Genomic DNA, 19881 nt, shown 5'->3' with positions numbered 1-19881 from the left:
GAGTGAGATGATGGGTGTGGGAGGGAGACTGGGGGAGGAGAAGAAATGGGAGCGGCAGGAGAAATGAGGTACAATGTCCTTATCTTCGTTCTCAGCTCATTTCCTTCTGTTTTCCTGCAAACGTGGAAACAGTTCAAAATAACAGCAGCTTCCACAGCTACCCTCTGCAGCTGCATTGGCCCTTCTCCAATCTTATGGCTGCGCCAGCCCTCTTCTCTAGGCCAGTGTGCCCCTGCTCGGTTGTCTGGTCCCTTCTCCCACTCCAGGGACTGCTCAGGACAGATCACTGATGGCAGAGTGGAGGAGTAGAATTGTCACCTAGTAGTCTGTTAGTCATGCAGAATTCACTGTATGATGGGACCCTGTGCTCGGGACCTCCTGTCTCCTTCCTCATGATGCCATGCCTCTTTCAATTCCATATACACCAAGTAAATTAGAAAAACACTTATGGACAAAGAACAAGGCAGGTGATCAAACAGGTTTCTAAATGTAAAATGTCTGGGTCAAATGAGAGGATTTGTGACCTTATCTATACAAATATAAAATTATTAGTAAGAACATGGATGGGGATATAAAAGAAAGAATAAATAAATAAATGTAATAACAAAGCCCTTAAAATCTAAGAAAACCCACATACACAAAAACCAAGAAAATATATTCTTACAAAAATCAAAAATGTGTTCTTAGTTAAGATTTGAACTGCTAATTTGAAACTAATGTATAACTACTAAGGATCAGGTGCGTGAAATGAGAGGTAACAGCTTTAAAGCAATGCTCTGATGCATTAGTTTTCAAAGTGTGGTCATAACACTCAGTAAGTAGGCCCCCAAATCACATCATTTTAATAAAACCTCTAATGCGGTACTTTCCTACTTCATTAAAAGTATTTTCCAGTTTTTAAATTCTCATTTTCTTATAGGTTTAAAGCTGATTTATAGAATATATGATACCAGAAAAGACTTTTGAGGGAGATATTAGAGTCAGCTATGTGTAGTGAGGCTGACTGAATCTAAAGAGATGTGCAAAATGCAAATCAGGGCCACTCTTCTCACTGGTTGGTGTGTGTGTGAAAATAAAATTATGTCAACAGGTGGCAGTTTTATTTCTTTTCACAAATGCAAAGATTCACATGTTTAAGATGAGACTTGTATATTTGTATAAGCTTTTTTTTTTTTTTTAACTTGATTTAACTTCCTTTGAAAATGAAGCTAATATTTTAGAAGCTGATGTTAGGAGTCAGAACAATGCTCAATTTAAAATGCATGCAAAAGCACCCAAAAAAAAGTCACAACTTCAGAAAACAGTATACTGGTAATTCTGTCAAGGTCTGGTTATTACTGTTATGAAATGTTCACTTCTTAAAACACAGCTGACGCTGTATCAGGAGGGGTCCGTGCTTTCTCCCAAGAACCAGTGTCATGATCAACTAGCCTCTTCAAATGATCCAATTTGAGTGAGGAATCTGGGCATGATTCTGTGCTAATGTTTGTTTCTGACACAGCAGTCTTTAACTTATAAAACATCTATGCAAAAGTCACAGAGAATCTCAACAAACATTTGCCCAGCACATCGGTAGAACCTTAAACATATTTTCAAAAACGGTATCATACACTCCCTAGAGCACTGATGAATGGAATAGACTGTGACAAGGAATTTCCATGTCATCTCCCAAACTTGAATACTCTGACATAAGGAAGCACTCTTGAGACACATCAATGATAACTGTCTTAAGGAGTTTCGACAGATTCTTACATGAGCCAAAAAAAAAAAAAAAAAAGAAAAAGAAAAACAAAACTTTAAATACTTTTAGAAAGTTAACACTATTGAAAGCCTGAAAACATGTAAGTAAAGGCAAGCTTTCCAAGTCTAGTTCAGGGTTAGAGAGATGGCTCAGTGGTTAAGAGCACTGGTTGTTCTTCTGGAGGACCTGGGTTCAATTTCCAGCACCCACATGGCAGCTCACAACTGTCTGTAATTCCAGTTCCAGGGGATCCGACACCCACAGCAAAACACCAATGCACACAAAATTAAAAAAATAAATAAATGAAAGAAAAACTGCAAGTCTAACTCAGTTCACATGTACGCACACTCCCTGACAGAGCAGCAGCATGTGATCCACGTCCTGGACAGTCAGGGAAGCAGACCCAGCAGCTCTGGTGACAGTGCAGAGGACAGCAGACAGGCTGCTAACTGACTTGGCTGATCAGAAATAAGCAAAGGGACCTTACACCAGGGAAGCAACAGAAGAAAAAGAACTCAGTAAATCTGACAGCAGCCAAAAAAAGGAAGACAAGGGAATATTTATACACAAGGTTTTCTATAGAACCAAACAAAATGTTGTAACCATTTAAGAAATAATGCCTTCTTCTCTCCATGATTAGGAATAGGACAAAACTATTCAAACAAACCAATTTCAGTAAAGAGAGGAAAAAAAATCTAATGATTTTTAACATTCCTTATCAATTCCTTTATATGTCGATGGTATTAAAAAATAAAAGCAAAAAAAAAAAAAAGAAAGAAAGAAAAAGTTAACTTTAAAATTCCTAAACAAAATACTTTGTGATAAAATCATATTAAATAACTTTTGATTCTATTTAATTTTTTATTACCTCAGAGCCACACATGCTAAAAGAGCTAAAGTCTAACACAATTTCTCCTTTGCCTTTATAATTATTCACACTATACACATTCTTATGTGTTTGCATTATTTCAGTTCATGTCTCATCCACACTGACAAGTGTGCAGCCTAAGGGTCAATCTCACAACAGCAGGGTCGAAGTGCACTAGTATCACGCCGAAGAAACAGGCATGAGCAGGCTCTCAGATCCCCAGGCATCGCACTTCAGTTACATCATCTGCCGCTAACAACACATGAACAAGTTAAACTATGGAGCCCTCAAGTAATATCAAGGAAAATGTATTTAAAATTTGTAATATTTCTACTGGAACAGCATAAAAATCACTTCTGGAAACTTCCACCATAAGAATGGCCCTATGAAAGTATCAAAACCAAGGTTTTTCCATTTTTCTTTCAATTTCTATTTCATGGAAATCACTCTTAGGACATGCCAAAACATAACCTAAGATAACTTAGTTTATAAAAAGCTCAACACATTAAAATCATTTCAAACTCAAAAGAAACTCGGGAAAAGCTCAGAAACAGTGATATTTCTGAAGTCTGGAGGAAAAGGAACCTAACTGCTCCCTCTAGTTAAACATGCTTTGGGACTGAATATTAAATCAATCAGAGAACATAAAGTCAATGAGTAAAAAATAATTACTATGTAAAAAAGTAAGAAAAATATACACTGCACATAGAAAAGTAAATATTGCTTTGTAAACATGGTAAATTACATACACTAAATGAAATATATATCATATATACATGCAGATATATACAAATGCTTATATACATATCACATTCATTTGAGTATTAGGTTGCAACAATGTTTAATACATTTTACTCTGAGTCTAAAGTACCTTTTCAAATCCACAGCTTTTGTAATGCTTGCTTTCTCTCTCCCTTCCTTCCTTCCTTTCTTTCTTTTAGTTTAGTTTATTGAGATAGGGTTTCTCTGTGTAACCCTAGCTGATCTGGAACTGGCTCTGTAGATCAGGCTGGCCTCTATCTCACAGAGCTCTGCCTGCCTCGGCCTCCTGAGTGCTGGGATTAAAGGCATGCGCCACCACTGCCCAGCTAACACTTTACTATACTTTTTTTGTTTTCTCTGTGTAGCTTTGGAGCCTGTCCTGGAACTCACTCTGTAGCCCAGGCTGGCCTCAAACTCACAGAGATCCGCCTGCCTCTGCCTCCTGAGTGCTGGGATTAAAGGCATACGCCACCACTGCCCAGCTCTTACTATACTTTTTATATAAGCTTCATAGCCAAACATCAAATATGTTAAATATATCACTAAAGACTCCACTGAGAAGGTTAGCTTACCGCGTTAGGAACTGAAGATTCAATTTTCTACACACAAAACTAATACGCTAATGAATGTAATATCAGAAAATCAAGTATACATGAAATGCAATCTCTCTGAACAAAACAGAGGAGGGACGATAGGGGAAGCAAGTTTGTTCATTCAAAATGTTACCAAGTTCTATGCAGAAAGCCTCAAAACATTATTATCAGGATGCAAACCCTTGAGAAATTATTTGGGAATTCATTTAAAAAATATACATTTCAAATAAGTTCAGTTGTCAGTTTCTAAAATCTCAGGAGATTAGAAATACCACACCATTATATGAGAGGGCAATTGCCGATATCCACATGATCCTGGTACAAAAGAAATGAGACATGATGGCCAAGCAGAGGTATAAGAAACTATATTAAATGAAAATACACAACTGCTGTGGGATGTTCTGTATGGCAAATGTGTTGCTGATTAGTCAATAAATAAAACACTGATTGGCCATTGGCTAGTCAGGAAGTGTAGGCGGGACAAGGAGGAGAATAAAGCTGGGAAGTGGAAGGCTGAGTCAGAGAGACACTGCCAGCCGCCATGATGAGAAACAGCATGTGAAGATGCCGGTAAGCCACGAGCCACGTGGCAAGGTATAGATTTATAGAAATGGATTAATTTAAGCTGTAAGAACAGTTAGCAAGAAGCCTGCCACGGCCATACAGTTTGTAACCAATATAAGTCTCTGTGTTTACTTGGTTGGGTCTGACGGGTGACAGAGATTTGTCCTGACTGTGGGCCAGGCAGGAAAACTCGAGCAACACACAACATCTTGAAGCCATTCAGAAAGTAAAAATTCTTGAGTATACTAATAATATTTATAGCCTTGTACTATAAATTATCTTCAGAATTGTAAACTTGAATAAAAGATAATGATAGCTATGCATATATACCATAGTCAGCACTAAGAAACTGCTTTTGCTAAAACATACTAACTGCTAACTCAGCCCACAGGGTAACTAAAAGCTAGGTAAAAAGCCTGGCATTTAGTTACTGTCCTAAAGACCAAGTTACCTGGGATTATAGGAACAAGAGGATCAGTCAGTAAGCACCTTTATGATAGGATAAGAACCCCAAAGCATCCCTGAATAACTGGAAGCGAACAGACTACCATTCAAATGAGAACAGTTTTTTTATGATAGTGCAAAATTACACCTCCACCAGCCAGAGCAGAAGAAATCATCCTAGGGGAACCATGCTACTCCCATGAGGACTTTCTGAATCATTTCACAGGACCAGAAATGAGACAGTGATCAACAAGACCACACCTTGCCCAAGACTGCTTATTTATGTCTATGTCTTCCCTTCCCTAATTCTTTCTCTCTTTCCAAACATGTACTTAGGGTCACTGAACTCCTTTATCTTGGTCTTCCCGACATGCTGCATTGATTACATCTCCACTCATTGACTGCACCACTTATCCTCAGATCAGTCAGTTCAATCTTGAAGAGCCAGGGCTCTTGCCCTAAAACTCCAGGAATATCTCTTGATAACAGTCACCTCAGTTCATGCTTTTAATCACATCATTACCACTTTAACAGTACACAAAAAAAATATTTTAGAAAATATAGCTGTTATTGATTTTAAGAGACTTGTTACAAATTGAAAGGCTATATCCCCTCAAAAACTACACACTGAAGCCGGGCGGTGGTGGCGCACGCCTTTAATCCCAGCACTCGGGAGGCAGAGCCAGGCGTATCTCTGTGAGTTCGAGGCCAGCCTGGGCTACCAAGTGAGTTCCAGGAAAGGCGCAAAGCTACACAGAGAAACCCTGTCTCGAAAAACCAAAAAAAAAAAAAAAAAAAAAAAACAAACTACACACTGAAACCTAATCTTCAGTGTGAAGATATTTCAGGGTGGGACTCCTGGGAGGTGAATATATAATTAGGTGAGAGTGCTGTCTAGGGTGAAAGAGAACAAGAATGTAGAGCAAAATGTGGGTAAAGACTCCAATGGCAGTCTTCCCACCCATACACCAGTCAGGCACACATTCACGTGAGAACTGGTCTCCCCAGAGTGAAGGGCACCAGGTGAGAGACCCCAGCACCAGAGTAATCACAAGATACACTGAAGACAGCACGAAGGAAAGCTTCCTATGGCTCAGTTTCCCCAGACACAAGCAACGCAGCATCCAAGGAAATACCTTCCACTTGCGGAAGAAAGGGAATTCACTCTAGGCCCTAAAACAAAAACCTACACCATGTGAACCTACAGTGAAACAGAGCACTGAACAGACTCCCATGGCTGCCGCCCCCAGGCCAGTAGCCTTAAATAGACCCCCTGGACTATTTATGCCTTGGCAGTCGGTGGATTGCTTCTACTGTCCTTTCCTTGGTTTTGTGCAGTAGAACAGAGAAAGGCTCTACTTTCTGGAGGGCAGAGGAGAAAGTGAAGCTCAGATCAGTGTCAAGTGAGTGAAATCCAGCATCCCTGGAGCCAAATAGTCCTTGGTCCCAGGCTAATGTCTACAGATAGAGCCTCTAGACTTGCCTGTTGGCATTTTGAGGCCCAAGACTCCAATGAGACAGAATTATATTCTAGCTATCATCATCTGTAGCTGGCTACAGAAGTCTCAGGTTGGGTCTTGATCACACAATGGCCCCAACAGGCCCTGGGTTCCATGTGTAAGCTAGCAATATGGCGTAGGTGATCAGGAGACTGCCAGCTTCATACTGTCTCTAAACCTAGGCATCACAACAGAAAGAATTAAGGTCTACTTGGAGGAGAAGAAGAAGCAAGTAGATACCACTCTTACTTCTGAGTTTAGGACTGATCCTTCCATGTTAAGTATCAAGTAAAATCGGGCTGAGCCTGAGCACAGGAAATGAAGAAAAATGAACTTTGTGTCTGCCTTGGCTCCCGTAAAGGCTGAAGTGGTAAATTATCCTTTAAGGCACTCACGCACTCCATCTTTAACAACTTATCAAGTTGGCACGTAAGACAAACTTGGCTTTGGGTTTGGTTTCTACAGCAGAAACAGTGAAGGCACACCAGGGAGGACACACTGCTAACTTGTACTTCGGGCGCCATCTAGTGGTGACAGCAATAGTGACCACAAGCTCCGAGAAAATAAGCACTCTGAAAGTCCTGGAGGGGATGAACAGACGACAGAGAATTTTATCTAATCGTTAAAAGCATAGGCATTCATGATATTCCAACAAACTTCAGTAAATTTCAGAGACCTATTTTCTCACCACATGCATATAATAAGGTGCCAGAAATTGAGTGATTGATGTTTATGAACTCATGGAAAACTTAAAATTGCTATTCTCTGAGAACTCAAATTCAAGTAAACACACAGAAAGAAATCAGTAAGAACTTGTCAGGCAAATGAGCAGATGGAATAAAGTAACAAAAACCAAGCAAATCCTTGAGCTGGAAAGCATGCTAAATGACATGAAAAATGTTACAGAAGGTATCAATAGCAAACCAGATAAAGTCCAAAGCTAGGCTACGTGAAAACAGTCACAGGAGTGAACAAAGGGTGAGAGGAACTTGAGACATCTCCAAAGAGCAACTGGTGGGGTTACCAGACTAAAATGGACCTTAGAAGCCAAAGCTGTAGAAAGTTCCTTCAAAGACAGGAACAGAAAACTTCTAAACCTAGAAACAAATTCAGAGAGCTAACAACAGAAAGGTCAAACTCACATCAACTAAATGTAACATAAAATGTAAGCAAGTTTACAGAAACAAACAATACTCAAAGGTATCCCCTGTTATCTGACAGCAGGCTTACAGCAGGGCTCTCACAGACAAAGCAGGAGAGAACAGCATGAGATTTTTATGGTACTGGAGGAAAGAAAACCTAATAAAATAATAACTATGTTAGCATGTTAAGAGAGAGGAAATATTAAAACAAGATAAAGTAGGATATCAAAACATTCAAAATGCAGGGAGGGTTGGAATACAAGTATACTGTTTTATTTGAAAATAAGTCAGGAATTACAAAGGAAAAAACAAAAAACAAAAAAATTCCAAAACATGTTATATAATGGCTATAGGAAATCCTGACATAAATAATGACATTAAATTTAAACTGATTAAATTCTCCAAGTAAAACACAGAGCAACAATAGAATTTATTCTTTATGTGTATGAGTGTCTCATTTGCATGTGTGTATATGCACCTACATGTGTGCCTAGTACCTACAGAGGTCAGAAAAGAGCACTAGATCCCCTGGGACTGGAGTTTCAGATGGTTGTGAGCCACTATGTGGGTGCCGGGAATTGAACTAGGTTCTTTGCAAGAGCAAGAAATGCTCTAAACTGCTGGGCCAACTCTCCAACCGACAATGGAGTTTTTTAAAAAGGTCCAATAAGGCTTGCAAGGTGGCTCAGTGGGTAAAGACGCTGTCACTGAGTCTGACGGCATGAGTTCAATCCCTGGATCCTACTTGGTGGAAAGAGAAAACCAACACCTGCAAGTTGTCTTCTGATCACCATATTCACAATGTGGAATCCACACATGCACGTGTATGCATACATATATATGCTAAAATACACGCAATAAAAATGGAAAGGTTCAAGTATACGATGATTACTTCCAAGGATACACATATACTAAAAGCTAAGGGGAAGAATGGATATATCACACAAATGGATTCTAAAAAGGAGTTAGCACCTATATTTATATCAGAAGAGGTAATTTTAATCCAAAGCAGTAAAGCGAAACATGGAAAGTCATTCTATAATGATAAGGGAATCAATTGTACAAAGAGGAAACCAATCAGAAACACATGTGCATCCAATACTAAAAGGACTGAACACACGAAGCAGTCAGAGAGCAGCTTAAAAAGCCAACACAGTCACAAGAGTTAACCTCTGCCTGACAGTCAATGGGCCTAAAAGACATCTACAGAACATTTCATCCAAGAGCTGTAGAATAGATGTACTTTTCAGTATACCTGGAACACTCCAGAACAGTTCATATGGTAGGCCACAACAAACCTTAAAAATTAAAATAATTAAGATCATATCAGTATCTTGTTTAATCACAATGTAATAAAGCTAGAAATCAATAACAGAAACCATATAAACGCACAGAAATTTAACATATACATACAAACAACTAATGAGTCAAGGAAGAAATTAAGAGGGAAATTTAAAATGATTTTCAACACACAAATACAGCAGAACATGGAAGAAGCCCTGAGTATGTGAAGAAGTCCTGAGTGGATGTGTGTTGTTGACATGAGCCAGCCATATCAAGGAGGACCAAAACCTTAGACACATGAGAAATTGGCAAAACTTTCTCCCCAGGTGAGTGAGGCTCAGAAGAATGACAAAGTCTTCATCTGGTCTGAGTGTGAATGTTGACAGTGTGTTCAGACAATGTCCACTGAAGCTCCCAGTCTCCTCCCAGCCCGCCCAGATACCGTATAGTCTTCCTGATCCCAGCTTTTCTGAGTGTGTGACTGTCTTTTTCCATCCCCTTGCTGCCTGCCCTGTAAGATGCAGCCTTGCAGCCGGGCGGTGGTGGCGCACGCCTTTAATCCCAGCACTCGGGAGGCAGAGGCCGGCGGATCTCTGTGAGTTCGAGGCCAGCCTGGGCTACCAAGTGAGTTCCAGGAAAGGCGCAAAGCTACACAGAGAAACCCTGTCTCGAAAAACCAAAAAAAAAAAAAAAAAAAAAAAAAAAAGATGCAGCCTTGCAAGATGCAGCCCTGTAAGATGCAGCCTTGTAAGATGCCCTATAAGATGTTGCCCTGTAAGATGCAGCCCTGTAAGATGCAGCCCTGTAAGATGCAGCCCTGTAAGATGCTGCCCTGTAAGATGCAGCCACACACCAAAACCCAAGGTATATGGTAAAGCAGTTGCAAGGGGGAATTTTACAGCAATCAATATTTCTATCAAAAATATCAGAAAATCTCAAACAACCTATCATTGCATCTCAGGAAACTAAAAAAACAAATAAACAAGAACAAATCAAACCAATATTAAAAGAGATCATTGCAGCAGAAATAAATGAAGTAAGAGTTTAAAAATATAAAGAACACAATTAGAAACTGGCTTCATGAAAAGAAAAAATTTCCACACTATAGCTAGATGACAAAAAATGGAGAAAAGATTTAAATAGAATTAAAGGCAGAAGAGGAGCTACTGTAACTACAGCACAGGAATACAAAGAATTGTTACATTTTTATGAACTGTATGTCAACAAATTTGATAATGCAAAAGAAATAGAAAAAATCCTGGAAATGTATGCCTTATCAAAATTAAATCATAAAGACACAGACTATCTAAACAGACTAGTAATAATTAAAATCAATCAGTAATAAAGAATGTTCTCCCATTAAAAAAGCCCAGGACCACATGGCTTCACTGCTGAACACTACAAAACATTTAGAGAACTAATACCAATTCCTTTCAAACTATTTAAAAAAGAAACTAAAAAGGAAATCCAGTGTTACCCTGAGTCAAAAACTTGATAAATGCACAACACTAAAAACAACCCCCACCAGGCGCTACCAGCTGAGGAGGGAGCTAACTCTGCCCTTTACCAGCTGCAACACTGGAGGAAAGTGGGCCCTGCACCTCATCTGGGCAGCACAGCAGAGCTGAAGCTGCTGATGGGGGGCGGGGGGGTGGGGGTGGAGGGGGTGAGAGGGTCAGCCCCTGAGAATGTAAGCATGAGAGATCCGGCCCTGCCCCTCATCTGCTATATGGTAGCATGGGTGAGTGAAGAGATCCCCTTCCCCAACTTTGCCTGGTGTCTGAGGCTGGTGGGAGAGCTGGCCCTGAGGTCACAAGAGCCCCTCACCAGCTGCAGCACTGGGCAACACAGTAGAGCTGGCTCTGATGGTGTAGTGTGGGAGGAGCCGACACTGAGGGCTTGAAAGCAGGAGAACTGGCTCTGGCCCTTGCTCATCCTTGCAAGGGTGAGCTAGCCAGGGCAGTGCAGGAGAGCTCACCCAGGTGGTGAGGACAAGGGAGAGCTGGTGGGCTGACCAACCCTGCTACTACCAGACCTAGAACCAGGTTTATGAGGTGGCCCACCCCAACATTCACCCCATCTATGATCTGCTGGAGCATGTGAAGGGGCAAGTCCAGCAGACCCAAAGCTGCAGGATCTCCACGACACAGGTCAACAACAGGATATTCAAGAGGAGTCCAGTGAGAGTCCAGCATCGATAGTGTAGCAGAAATCAGGGGCCTTGAACCAGACCGATGACTCTTTGGAATGAACACTTGCAAGTAAAGATATATGGATAAAAGGGTCTACTGCATGACTCATGAGTCACACTATAGCTTCTATGATGAGATTGATTTTTCTTTCTTTTTTTTTTCTTTTACATTTTATTTTAGGGAAGTTGCAAGGGCAGAGGGCAGATATGAAGGGATTGGGAAATGAACGGGATTGAGATACATGATGTGAAAGACACAAAGAATAAATAAAAAGAAAGTTAAAACAAACAACAACAAATCATGGGTAATAATCTAATGAACACAGATGAAAAAATACTTCCTATCAAAATATTAATTCACTAACACATAAAAAAATTCACCACCATCAAGTGATATTCATGTCAGAAATGCAAGGATGCTTTAATGCACACAAAACAATAAACATGATATACCACATAAATAGAATGAAAAATCTAATTACCTCACTAGAAAAAAAAAACCAAATCAAACCAAAACATTCAACAGAATAAAATATCCCTTCATGAAAGAAAACTCTGAGTCAATTATGTATCAGGGCATTATATCTAAATATAATGAAAGCCACATACAACAAGCCCGTAGATAATATAACTAAATGGACAACAGCTAGATTTCCTTCAAAATTGCAATCATTTGCAAATCATATGAGCTCATATGTACAAAACTTCCAACATTCTACCCTACTTAATTTAGAAAATTCAACAAAATTCCAATATACAAAATGAACATATACAAGTTAGTAGGACTCTTCTGTAGCAAATAGTGAATTACAAAAAATAGACATGAATGATGCAATCTTATTTTAAAAAGGTAAAATGATGCCTGGTAATGAAGTTTAACCAAAATAAAAGAGCTCCATAATATCTATAAAATATTGATGAACGACACTGAAGGATACACACACACAGAAAGTACATTATGTGTTCAAGAAATGAAAAAAATTAAATACTGCTAAATATCCATGTTATCTGAAGCAATTTACAGAATCTGTGCAATCTTTATCAAAATACCAATGATATTCTACTAATAAAAATAATACTAGCCGGGCGGTGGTGGCGCACGCCTTTAATCCCAGCACTCGGGAGGCAGAGCCAGGCGGATCTCTGTGAGTTCGAGGCCAGCCTGGTCTCCAAAGCGAGTTCCAGGAAAGGCGCAAAGCTACAGAGAAACCCTGTCTCGAAAAACCAAAAAAAAAAAAAAAAAAAAAAAAAAAAATACTAAAGTTCATATGAAACCACAAAATGTTGGTCAAAGAAATTTTGATTATAAAGATAAAAAGCAAGAGACATTACTTGCTTTCATAGTCTATTAGAAAAATACAATGATTTGATAGTATGGGTACTGGAATAAAAATAAGACAGAAAAGTGGAACAGAAGAGAGAGCCTAGGAGCAAACCCAAATCTACATGAAACTCATTTCCAACAAAAGGTGTTGAGCACAGGCATTAGATAAGGATAGCTCCCCAATAGATGGCACTATGAAGAACATCATATATGTGTAGAAGAAACTAGACATTTAAAATCATCATACATATAAAAAAATCAACTTAAAATGGATTAAAAACTTAAATATAAGACTTCTAACTATGATACTATTTATTGGACAAAACTACAGGAAAAATGTTTTGAGACATTATAATAGAAAATGACCTTTTGGAAAAGATTTCAAAAGCTTAGGTAAGAAAGCCAAAATGGGTTGGAATACATAAAACTCAAAGACTTCTACACAACCAAGACAATCTACAGAATGAAGAAAACATTTATAAATTTTCCATTTGAGAGAGGGTTAAAATCCAGAAGATAGAAGAAACTCTAAAATTTCATTAGTAGTTAGTAAAATAATCCAATTAAAAGTGTGCAACAAACCTAAACAGATAATTCTTTAAAATGGCAGGGCAGCGAGGTCAGGACAGCTAGTCCTGCATTGGCAGTCAGGAAGTAGTGAGTGGGAAGTGGAGCTGCGCTATAAATCCTCAAGACCCGCCCCAGTGACCACTTCCTCCAGCAAGCCTCAAATCCTAAAGGATCTACAAGCTCCCAAATAGCATCACGGCACCAAATGTTCAGATCCATGAGTCTATGAGGGACATTCCACATTCAAACCATACAATGAAGTAAAAGTCATATGGTTTAAGTTTCTTATTCTAGCTCATTCTACAACTAGAAAATCCTGGGACAGGTTATATTTTATCAATCTGCTTATTTTTTAACTTCAATTTGTTGTGGAAGAATATGTACAAGGAATAACTTTTGCTCAGAAATCTTTTCTACACAAAGTTCAACTTCCCAACAATCCTGGAAATGTCAAGAAACACATCATCAATGTTTAAAGCATACCCAGGAGTGCAGTGAGCTTTGGGAGAAGTCCCACTTGTACCATCTTGTTCCTCAGGCCCGTGTCAAAGGAGAGGTTTAATAAAAGCCGGAGAGTGATATTCAGGAGATCTTCATGCTCACAGGGTATCATTTTTACCAGTTTTTCAACAATATCCATTTCCACCTATAGTAAAAAATAAAACACACTTACATTAGATTGTAAAATAAGATATAAAAGGTTACAAGTCTGTTTTTATTTGAATGAATAACTATTTCATAAGTATGTATTAGCTTATATTCTCATTTCAACCTATAAATCAAACTTTTTTTTAGCCTGAAATCAAACTTTTCAGGAGGAAACATAGACTCCTCCATCATCCATTCCCTTCCCTCATTTAACTGTCATCAACAGGAAAACAAATTGCATTTGATCCTTGAAAACACTGCACGATTGAGTTCATGAAGTTGGGAAGGAAAGTGGGGTGTGGTAGAGAACAGGGAAGAAATTGAAGGGGAGGGAATGTGGATTTGATTTGATCAAAACACATTATATAAAGATATGAAATTCTCAACTAAATCATTATAAAAATTGCTGTTAGTCCTGCTTAAAAACAACAGGAAAATAATGGGATTAGGGGTACACACCTGCAACCCCAGCACTTGGGAGTTGAAGGCAAAAGATCAGTAGTTCAAGACCAACCTTGCTACTTAAGTTTGAGGACAACCTGGGCTAAATGACACCTTGTCTCAAAAGACCCCCAAACCAACCAACCAATCAACCAAACAAACAATAAAACCCAACAAGCTAAACAACAACAAAATAAAGATTACATTGTCCCCCAGAGGAGGCAAAGAAAAGAAATCTATGAAGCTGACTCTAAAGTCATGTTTGTGTCTGTGATCCTTCGCTGTCTCAGGGTAAAATCAGGATGCTAGAGTGACTACATGTAGTCACGCATGTAAGGTCTAGTTGAGTTCTAAAATACTAATTCCATAAGAGGCTGTCACATGTAAGGGCATTTCTCCCACATAAACTGAAACATGTTTGTCTAAAGTAAAAGTCTGAATTCTCATAATATTAAACACCTCATAACTCTGGATGAGAAATTAACTTTGCTGAACCTCGTTCTATTCTTCCCAAATAAAAACGATGTTTGATAAGATGTGCTGCTTTCTACCTTCCAATTCTATGATATTACTGGATTTAAATGTAAATGAAATATTAATGTTGAGATCTTTCTGATGGGTTAACCATTTCAGGATGATCATACTTAAATATAAGCATTTGAGCTAAATTTAAATACACAAAAATCAGAAATGTAAAAGGTAAAATAGTTTAAGCAACACCAAATGAACCTGAAGTTAAGCTATTATTTTTAAGACAACATGCATCTCTATTCTACGGCATATTAGAAAATACTTTTACCTAGAAAGCTTCAACTATCTAGTATAGTAATGATATCGGCTATATTTCCTACTGAAGCTGCTATAGTTATAAAATATTCACAATTACCTTAGTAGAGGTAGAATGTTTATGCTTTATCAGAATATGCTAACTTAAAAACAGCTAACAGAGCTCATTTGAAGGAGCTCTGTGCATTACCATGTCGTTTTTATTCTCCATAAAAATACTGAGTTTCTTTAAGAATGACACAACGAGAATGAGCAGCTCAAAGTTGTCCCGATCCAGAGCCTTCACCAGCATGTGAACGATGTTCTTGTTCCTCATCTTCAGTTCTGTCCGGGTGTCCTCAGCAAGATTCAAAAGTAGATAGAGCGCAACTGGGAAAGAAAACACATGAGAGCTGAGGGACTGCATATTCAAGCAATAATTTCAAGAATCAGTTCTGCTTACAAAGGTCAGGGACACAGTTCTAAAAAGGTTCTATATTATTTTAAAGCTTTAACATAATTAAATTATTCAAGCTTTACGGATATTATCTAATAGAATTTCTTTTAATTGCTCTATTTTATTACAGTTTTAGTTAGCACACAATATATCAAACTTAACTGTGCATTTTCAGATGTCTCTTGTTTTTGTTACTCCTCATCCCTCTTCGGCACACCTAACCCCCGGCACGCCTAACCCCCGGCACCCCCGGGGTGCCTTTCCTTCCCCAGTAGCCTCATTTCTGCTTCCATGTCACATGTGTTCTATGAGCATTATATTCCTTGGAAGCTGAGACCATAAAAATCAATCTAATAGTTCACACTCTCCAGGAGCTTACAGCTTAATAGTAATTATGGCAATTAAAGATTTGTAAATCAGCAAATAATAAGGAAAATAACTTTATGCATACAAAAATAAGGAAACATATCATTGCAAAAAACTCCTATCTCAGAAGGCTACTGTGAGACTTGCCATCCCTAGGGATACATTTCGACACATTTGAGGATACAAAAGTATCTATCTCTCACATTCAAACCCATTTTCTGCAAGTCACTACAAGAGTCAAGAAGTATAACTGTTATGTCAGATTGAACTAAGGGCAAGCCTTACTAGTGCTAAACAAAATTTCCTTTAGATACCTGTAATAAAGATGTCGGTTCCCTAAAGAAACTTGTGGTGATATTTTGTTTGTAATCTAACAAATTACAGCTTGTCTAAAGATCAGAGTGTAGATTAGCCATAGAGGCCAGGCAGTGGTGGTGCACACCTTTAATTCCAGCATTTGGGTGGCAGAGGCAGGTGCATCTCTGTGAGTTTGTCTAAAAGAGAAACAGAGCCAGGAGGTGGTGGCTCATGCCTTTAATCCCAGTACTTGGGAGTCACACACCTTTAATCCCAGCACTAGGGAGGTGGAGACAGGAAGGGATATGGCTGGGTGGAGAGAGGAATATAAATAAGGCTAGAGGAGACAGGAGTTCATTGCATTTAGTCTGAGGATTTGTGGAGACAAGATCTTGCCCCTTTCAGGCTGAGGATTCTGTAGAGTTAAGAAGTCTCTCTGGTGGCGGGCTCCTTTATTGATCTTTCAGCACTTACCCCAATATCTGGCTCAGATTTTTTATTCTTTTTTTTTTTTTTTTTGAGACAGGGTTTCTCCATGTAGTTTTGGTGCCTGTCCTGATCTCGCTTTGTAGACCAGGCTGGCCTCGAACTCACAGAGATTTGCCTGGCTCTGTTTCCCAAGTGCTGGGATTAAAGGCGTGCGCCACCGCTGCTCGCTGTTTTTTTTTATTAAGACTAATTAGAATTTGTGCTACAGAAACTCAAGACTTTTCCTTTCTGAAAGTGAGAATTGTTTGACAGGTTGATAGATAGTAGTTCTCATTTTGCCTTGATCAGAAGTTCCACAGTGATATTTAAAAGATCCTTTTCTGTCAAAATTTTGTAGGTTATTGATGAATATAATCCTTTTGCCTTCTCTTTAAAGTCTGAATGTTGCTCATTATTCTAACACTGCATCTAATGATTCTGTCTGTTTAGAAAGAAGTTCACCATTAGCCCAGGCTGACTCTGAACTTGTGATCTTCCTATCTAAGCTTCCCCAATGCTAGAGACATGGGCATGCATCACCTTCCCCAGGCCTCTCTTAACACAGTCTTATCATCCACCTTGAAACCTTAATGCAAAGGAGATGGAAATATATGTATGTGCTTAAATATATTAATGTAAGTTGATAAATATCTATTTAGAAATATTTGTGATAGAAAGGCAAATTATACTTGCCTGTATGACAGCTATTATGCTACTTGACAAAAATAAGTAACTCATTTTAATTCTAAAATATTTATGAGCAAAATAGCATAAACAGCTTATAGATAGGAAAACTAGATGTACATAAACTTAGGCAACTTTCCCTGTCTACATAGATAAGAGACAGCAGAAGTAAATGAAAACACAAGCCAGCAGAATCTCAAACTCAGTTATTTATACTGCTGCATTATGCCAAGCTTCCATGTAAGATAATGCAAGATTTTATAATTGTGCTGAAAGCATATAGAAGCCGTTTGTGGGTAGCCAAGTAGACGTAGTAAGTTGAACAGTGCCTACTTAACTTTAATAGGACCTTAGCATTGGGCTTTATTTGGAAATATAAACTTGCAACTATAGTAGATAAAATGATGCAATAATGAATTAGGTGAGACTCTTAATCCAGTAGCGGAAGCCCTAGTTGAAGATGGAAGCAGACACTGGAGTGATTAGCAACAAGCCAGAAGTACCAGACAGTTGAGAGATATGTCAAAACGACAAAGAGGTAATATGCAATACTTCTCTAGAACCAACGGAAGAAACATGGTCCTGAGACCACTTTGATTTGGGCCTTCTAGCCTTCAGAACTGTGAGAATAATTTCCATGGTTTAAGAGAGCCACTTTGACCTACTTCGTTACAGCAGGCACTGGTTTTAAATGGTCATAGAAACAACAAAAGATTGAAACACACAAACTAAATTTTCACAATACTAGACATCAAACAATGAAGTACAGTAATCTGAGAGGCAGGAAACAAAAGGAACAGCCATGTGATTGCCTAGAACACTGTCTAGGGGAAGTTCCTATACCACCACACAAGGAAGAAGCCAGGCAGAACCCGACCAACCTCTGAGCAAAAAGCAGATGGACTAAAGAGTCTGATGGAAGCCAAGAGTTCACAGAAGAGGGCACTGGGAATCAAACCTGCATTCTCTAGAAAAACAGCCAGTGTTCCATTAAGTCAACTCTCTAGCCCTAAGAGGGTAAATTTTCAACCCAGAATTCCAGTATCATCAGACTACAGGGAAATGTTTTTCCCTAGAATTCCAAACCCCATGAAAATATTTTTAAAAAAAGAAGGAAAAAGGCATTTACGAATGTCAAAGATTAAAAAAAAGGCATCTTTACCAGTGAACCTTGACTTATAAATATTGAAAGAAATCTCACAGAAATTAAGAGCAGCAAGGAATAATATATGTCCAGAAATTAATAAAATCAATGGAAGAGATCACTATACACATCAATGTTTAAACTCATTTCTGTATTACAAAATTATCAAATTTTAATATAAAAAATAATATAGGATTTATAATGTAACAGATTTTACAGTTGAAAGGAGGAGAGAAAAATGTTTTTTGTTTGCTTGCTTTTATGTTCTGAGACAGAGAGCCTTGCTAAGCAGTCCAGGTTGATCTTAAATCTGTAATCTTCCTGCAGTACCTTCCTAAGAGGTAGGATTTCAAGTTCCTGAAACCACATGCAGTCAGAAAAAAACAGCTTTATCACTACATATAAAATGAGATATCACTTGACAGAAAACGTAATGTGAGACAAGTTAACGATGTATACTTGAACACTGATGACTTAAAATTACAACAAATGGTCAATTTCTCACTGGCATTTATAGGAAATCCCACTTAATGCAGCAGGCTGCATATTAAAGTGTACATAAGATCTTCACTGAAAAAGACTACATTCCAGACCATAAAATAAGCCTCAGAGGAGTGAATGCACACAAAGCATTTTCTCTGATGATAGTGAAATTAAATATCAATGACACTAAGATCTCTGGAAAATTCCCACTTATCTGGACAAAATGACTGCTGTGTAAATAACCTATGGGCTAAAAACAAACAAAGAAATGAAATTAATCTTAACTAAATAAAATTATAAATGAATAGAAAACATATGAATATAGGTGGGTTGCTGTCAGAGGGAACATTTGTGTTCCAGAACCAAACTCTTAGACAAATGACCTCAGTTTCCATATTAAAACATAACAAAATAGAGCAAATTAAACCCCAAATAAGCAAAAGAAATCATCGTCTTGTGGTGCAGATGACTGCTTTGAAAGCAACTCTTTTAAATTAATTTTAGTACATCTGATGCCCTACACATCTGACTAGAAACATGCACAGTTGTGTATGCAAACTTTGCATATTATGCAAAATTGACAAAGTTAAAAAGCATGTAAAGTCGTTCATGCAAAGTAGCCAAGAGCCACTGCTCAGCCCGATGTCTCTGCTAAAGGAGAGCGAGCACCGGTGCCTTCAGCCAGCCAGAAGCCACCCTGAGCTAACAGCAGCAGGCCAGAACAGGCCCTGCTCCCCTCTGGCCATGGGCCAGGGTAAATAGCCTGAGCTAACTCTGAGGAGAAAAAGATTCCAGAAGCCACAACACCTGTATGAGAAAGTGAGACAACGCATGCATAAAAACTATGTAAGCCTTCTAAAGAATGAGAGGTGTTAGACATCTGTAAGTCTGTACCCAATTACTCATTTTTCAAAATAGTTCTATCTGTATTGCTGCGGTTTTTGTAAGGCCTTCCAGCTAACCACTGTGTATTAGTTGATAGCTGTGTTCTATAAAGTCTTATAAGTAAGCTGTTAACATTCTACAGAAGGACAGCTTCTGACAAGGGAACCTAAACATTTTTGAAATGCTACGATATTTCCCACAGGAAAAACAGAATGGACTTTAGGCAAACCTGGCCTAAGAGCCATATCGTCTATATTCCAT

General features: G+C 38.5%; 1 protein-coding gene across 3 annotated transcripts in view; it reads right to left on the bottom strand.

The window, feature by feature from the left end:
• Window positions 1–19881, bottom strand: part of Kifap3 (kinesin associated protein 3) — a 133884-nt gene that overhangs the window by 81123 nt on the left and 32880 nt on the right. For all 3 annotated transcript variants that reach the window (XM_052737429.1, XM_052737428.1, XM_052737430.1), the window contains exons 9-10: window positions 15048–15226; window positions 13466–13628 (exon numbers count right to left, since the gene is read on the bottom strand). In XM_052737429.1, coding sequence (XP_052593389.1) covers window positions 13466–13628; window positions 15048–15226 — 342 coding nt within the window. The remainder of the gene's footprint in view (window positions 1–13465; window positions 13629–15047; window positions 15227–19881) is intronic.

The sequence above is a fragment of the Peromyscus californicus genome, unplaced genomic scaffold (assembly GCF_007827085.1).
Source record: "Peromyscus californicus insignis strain IS unplaced genomic scaffold, ASM782708v3 Scaffold_14__1_contigs__length_90479793_seg_2, whole genome shotgun sequence".
In the NCBI taxonomy this organism is placed as follows: Eukaryota; Metazoa; Chordata; class Mammalia; order Rodentia; family Cricetidae; genus Peromyscus; species Peromyscus californicus.
This window is presented reverse-complemented; position numbering and strand designations above follow the sequence as displayed.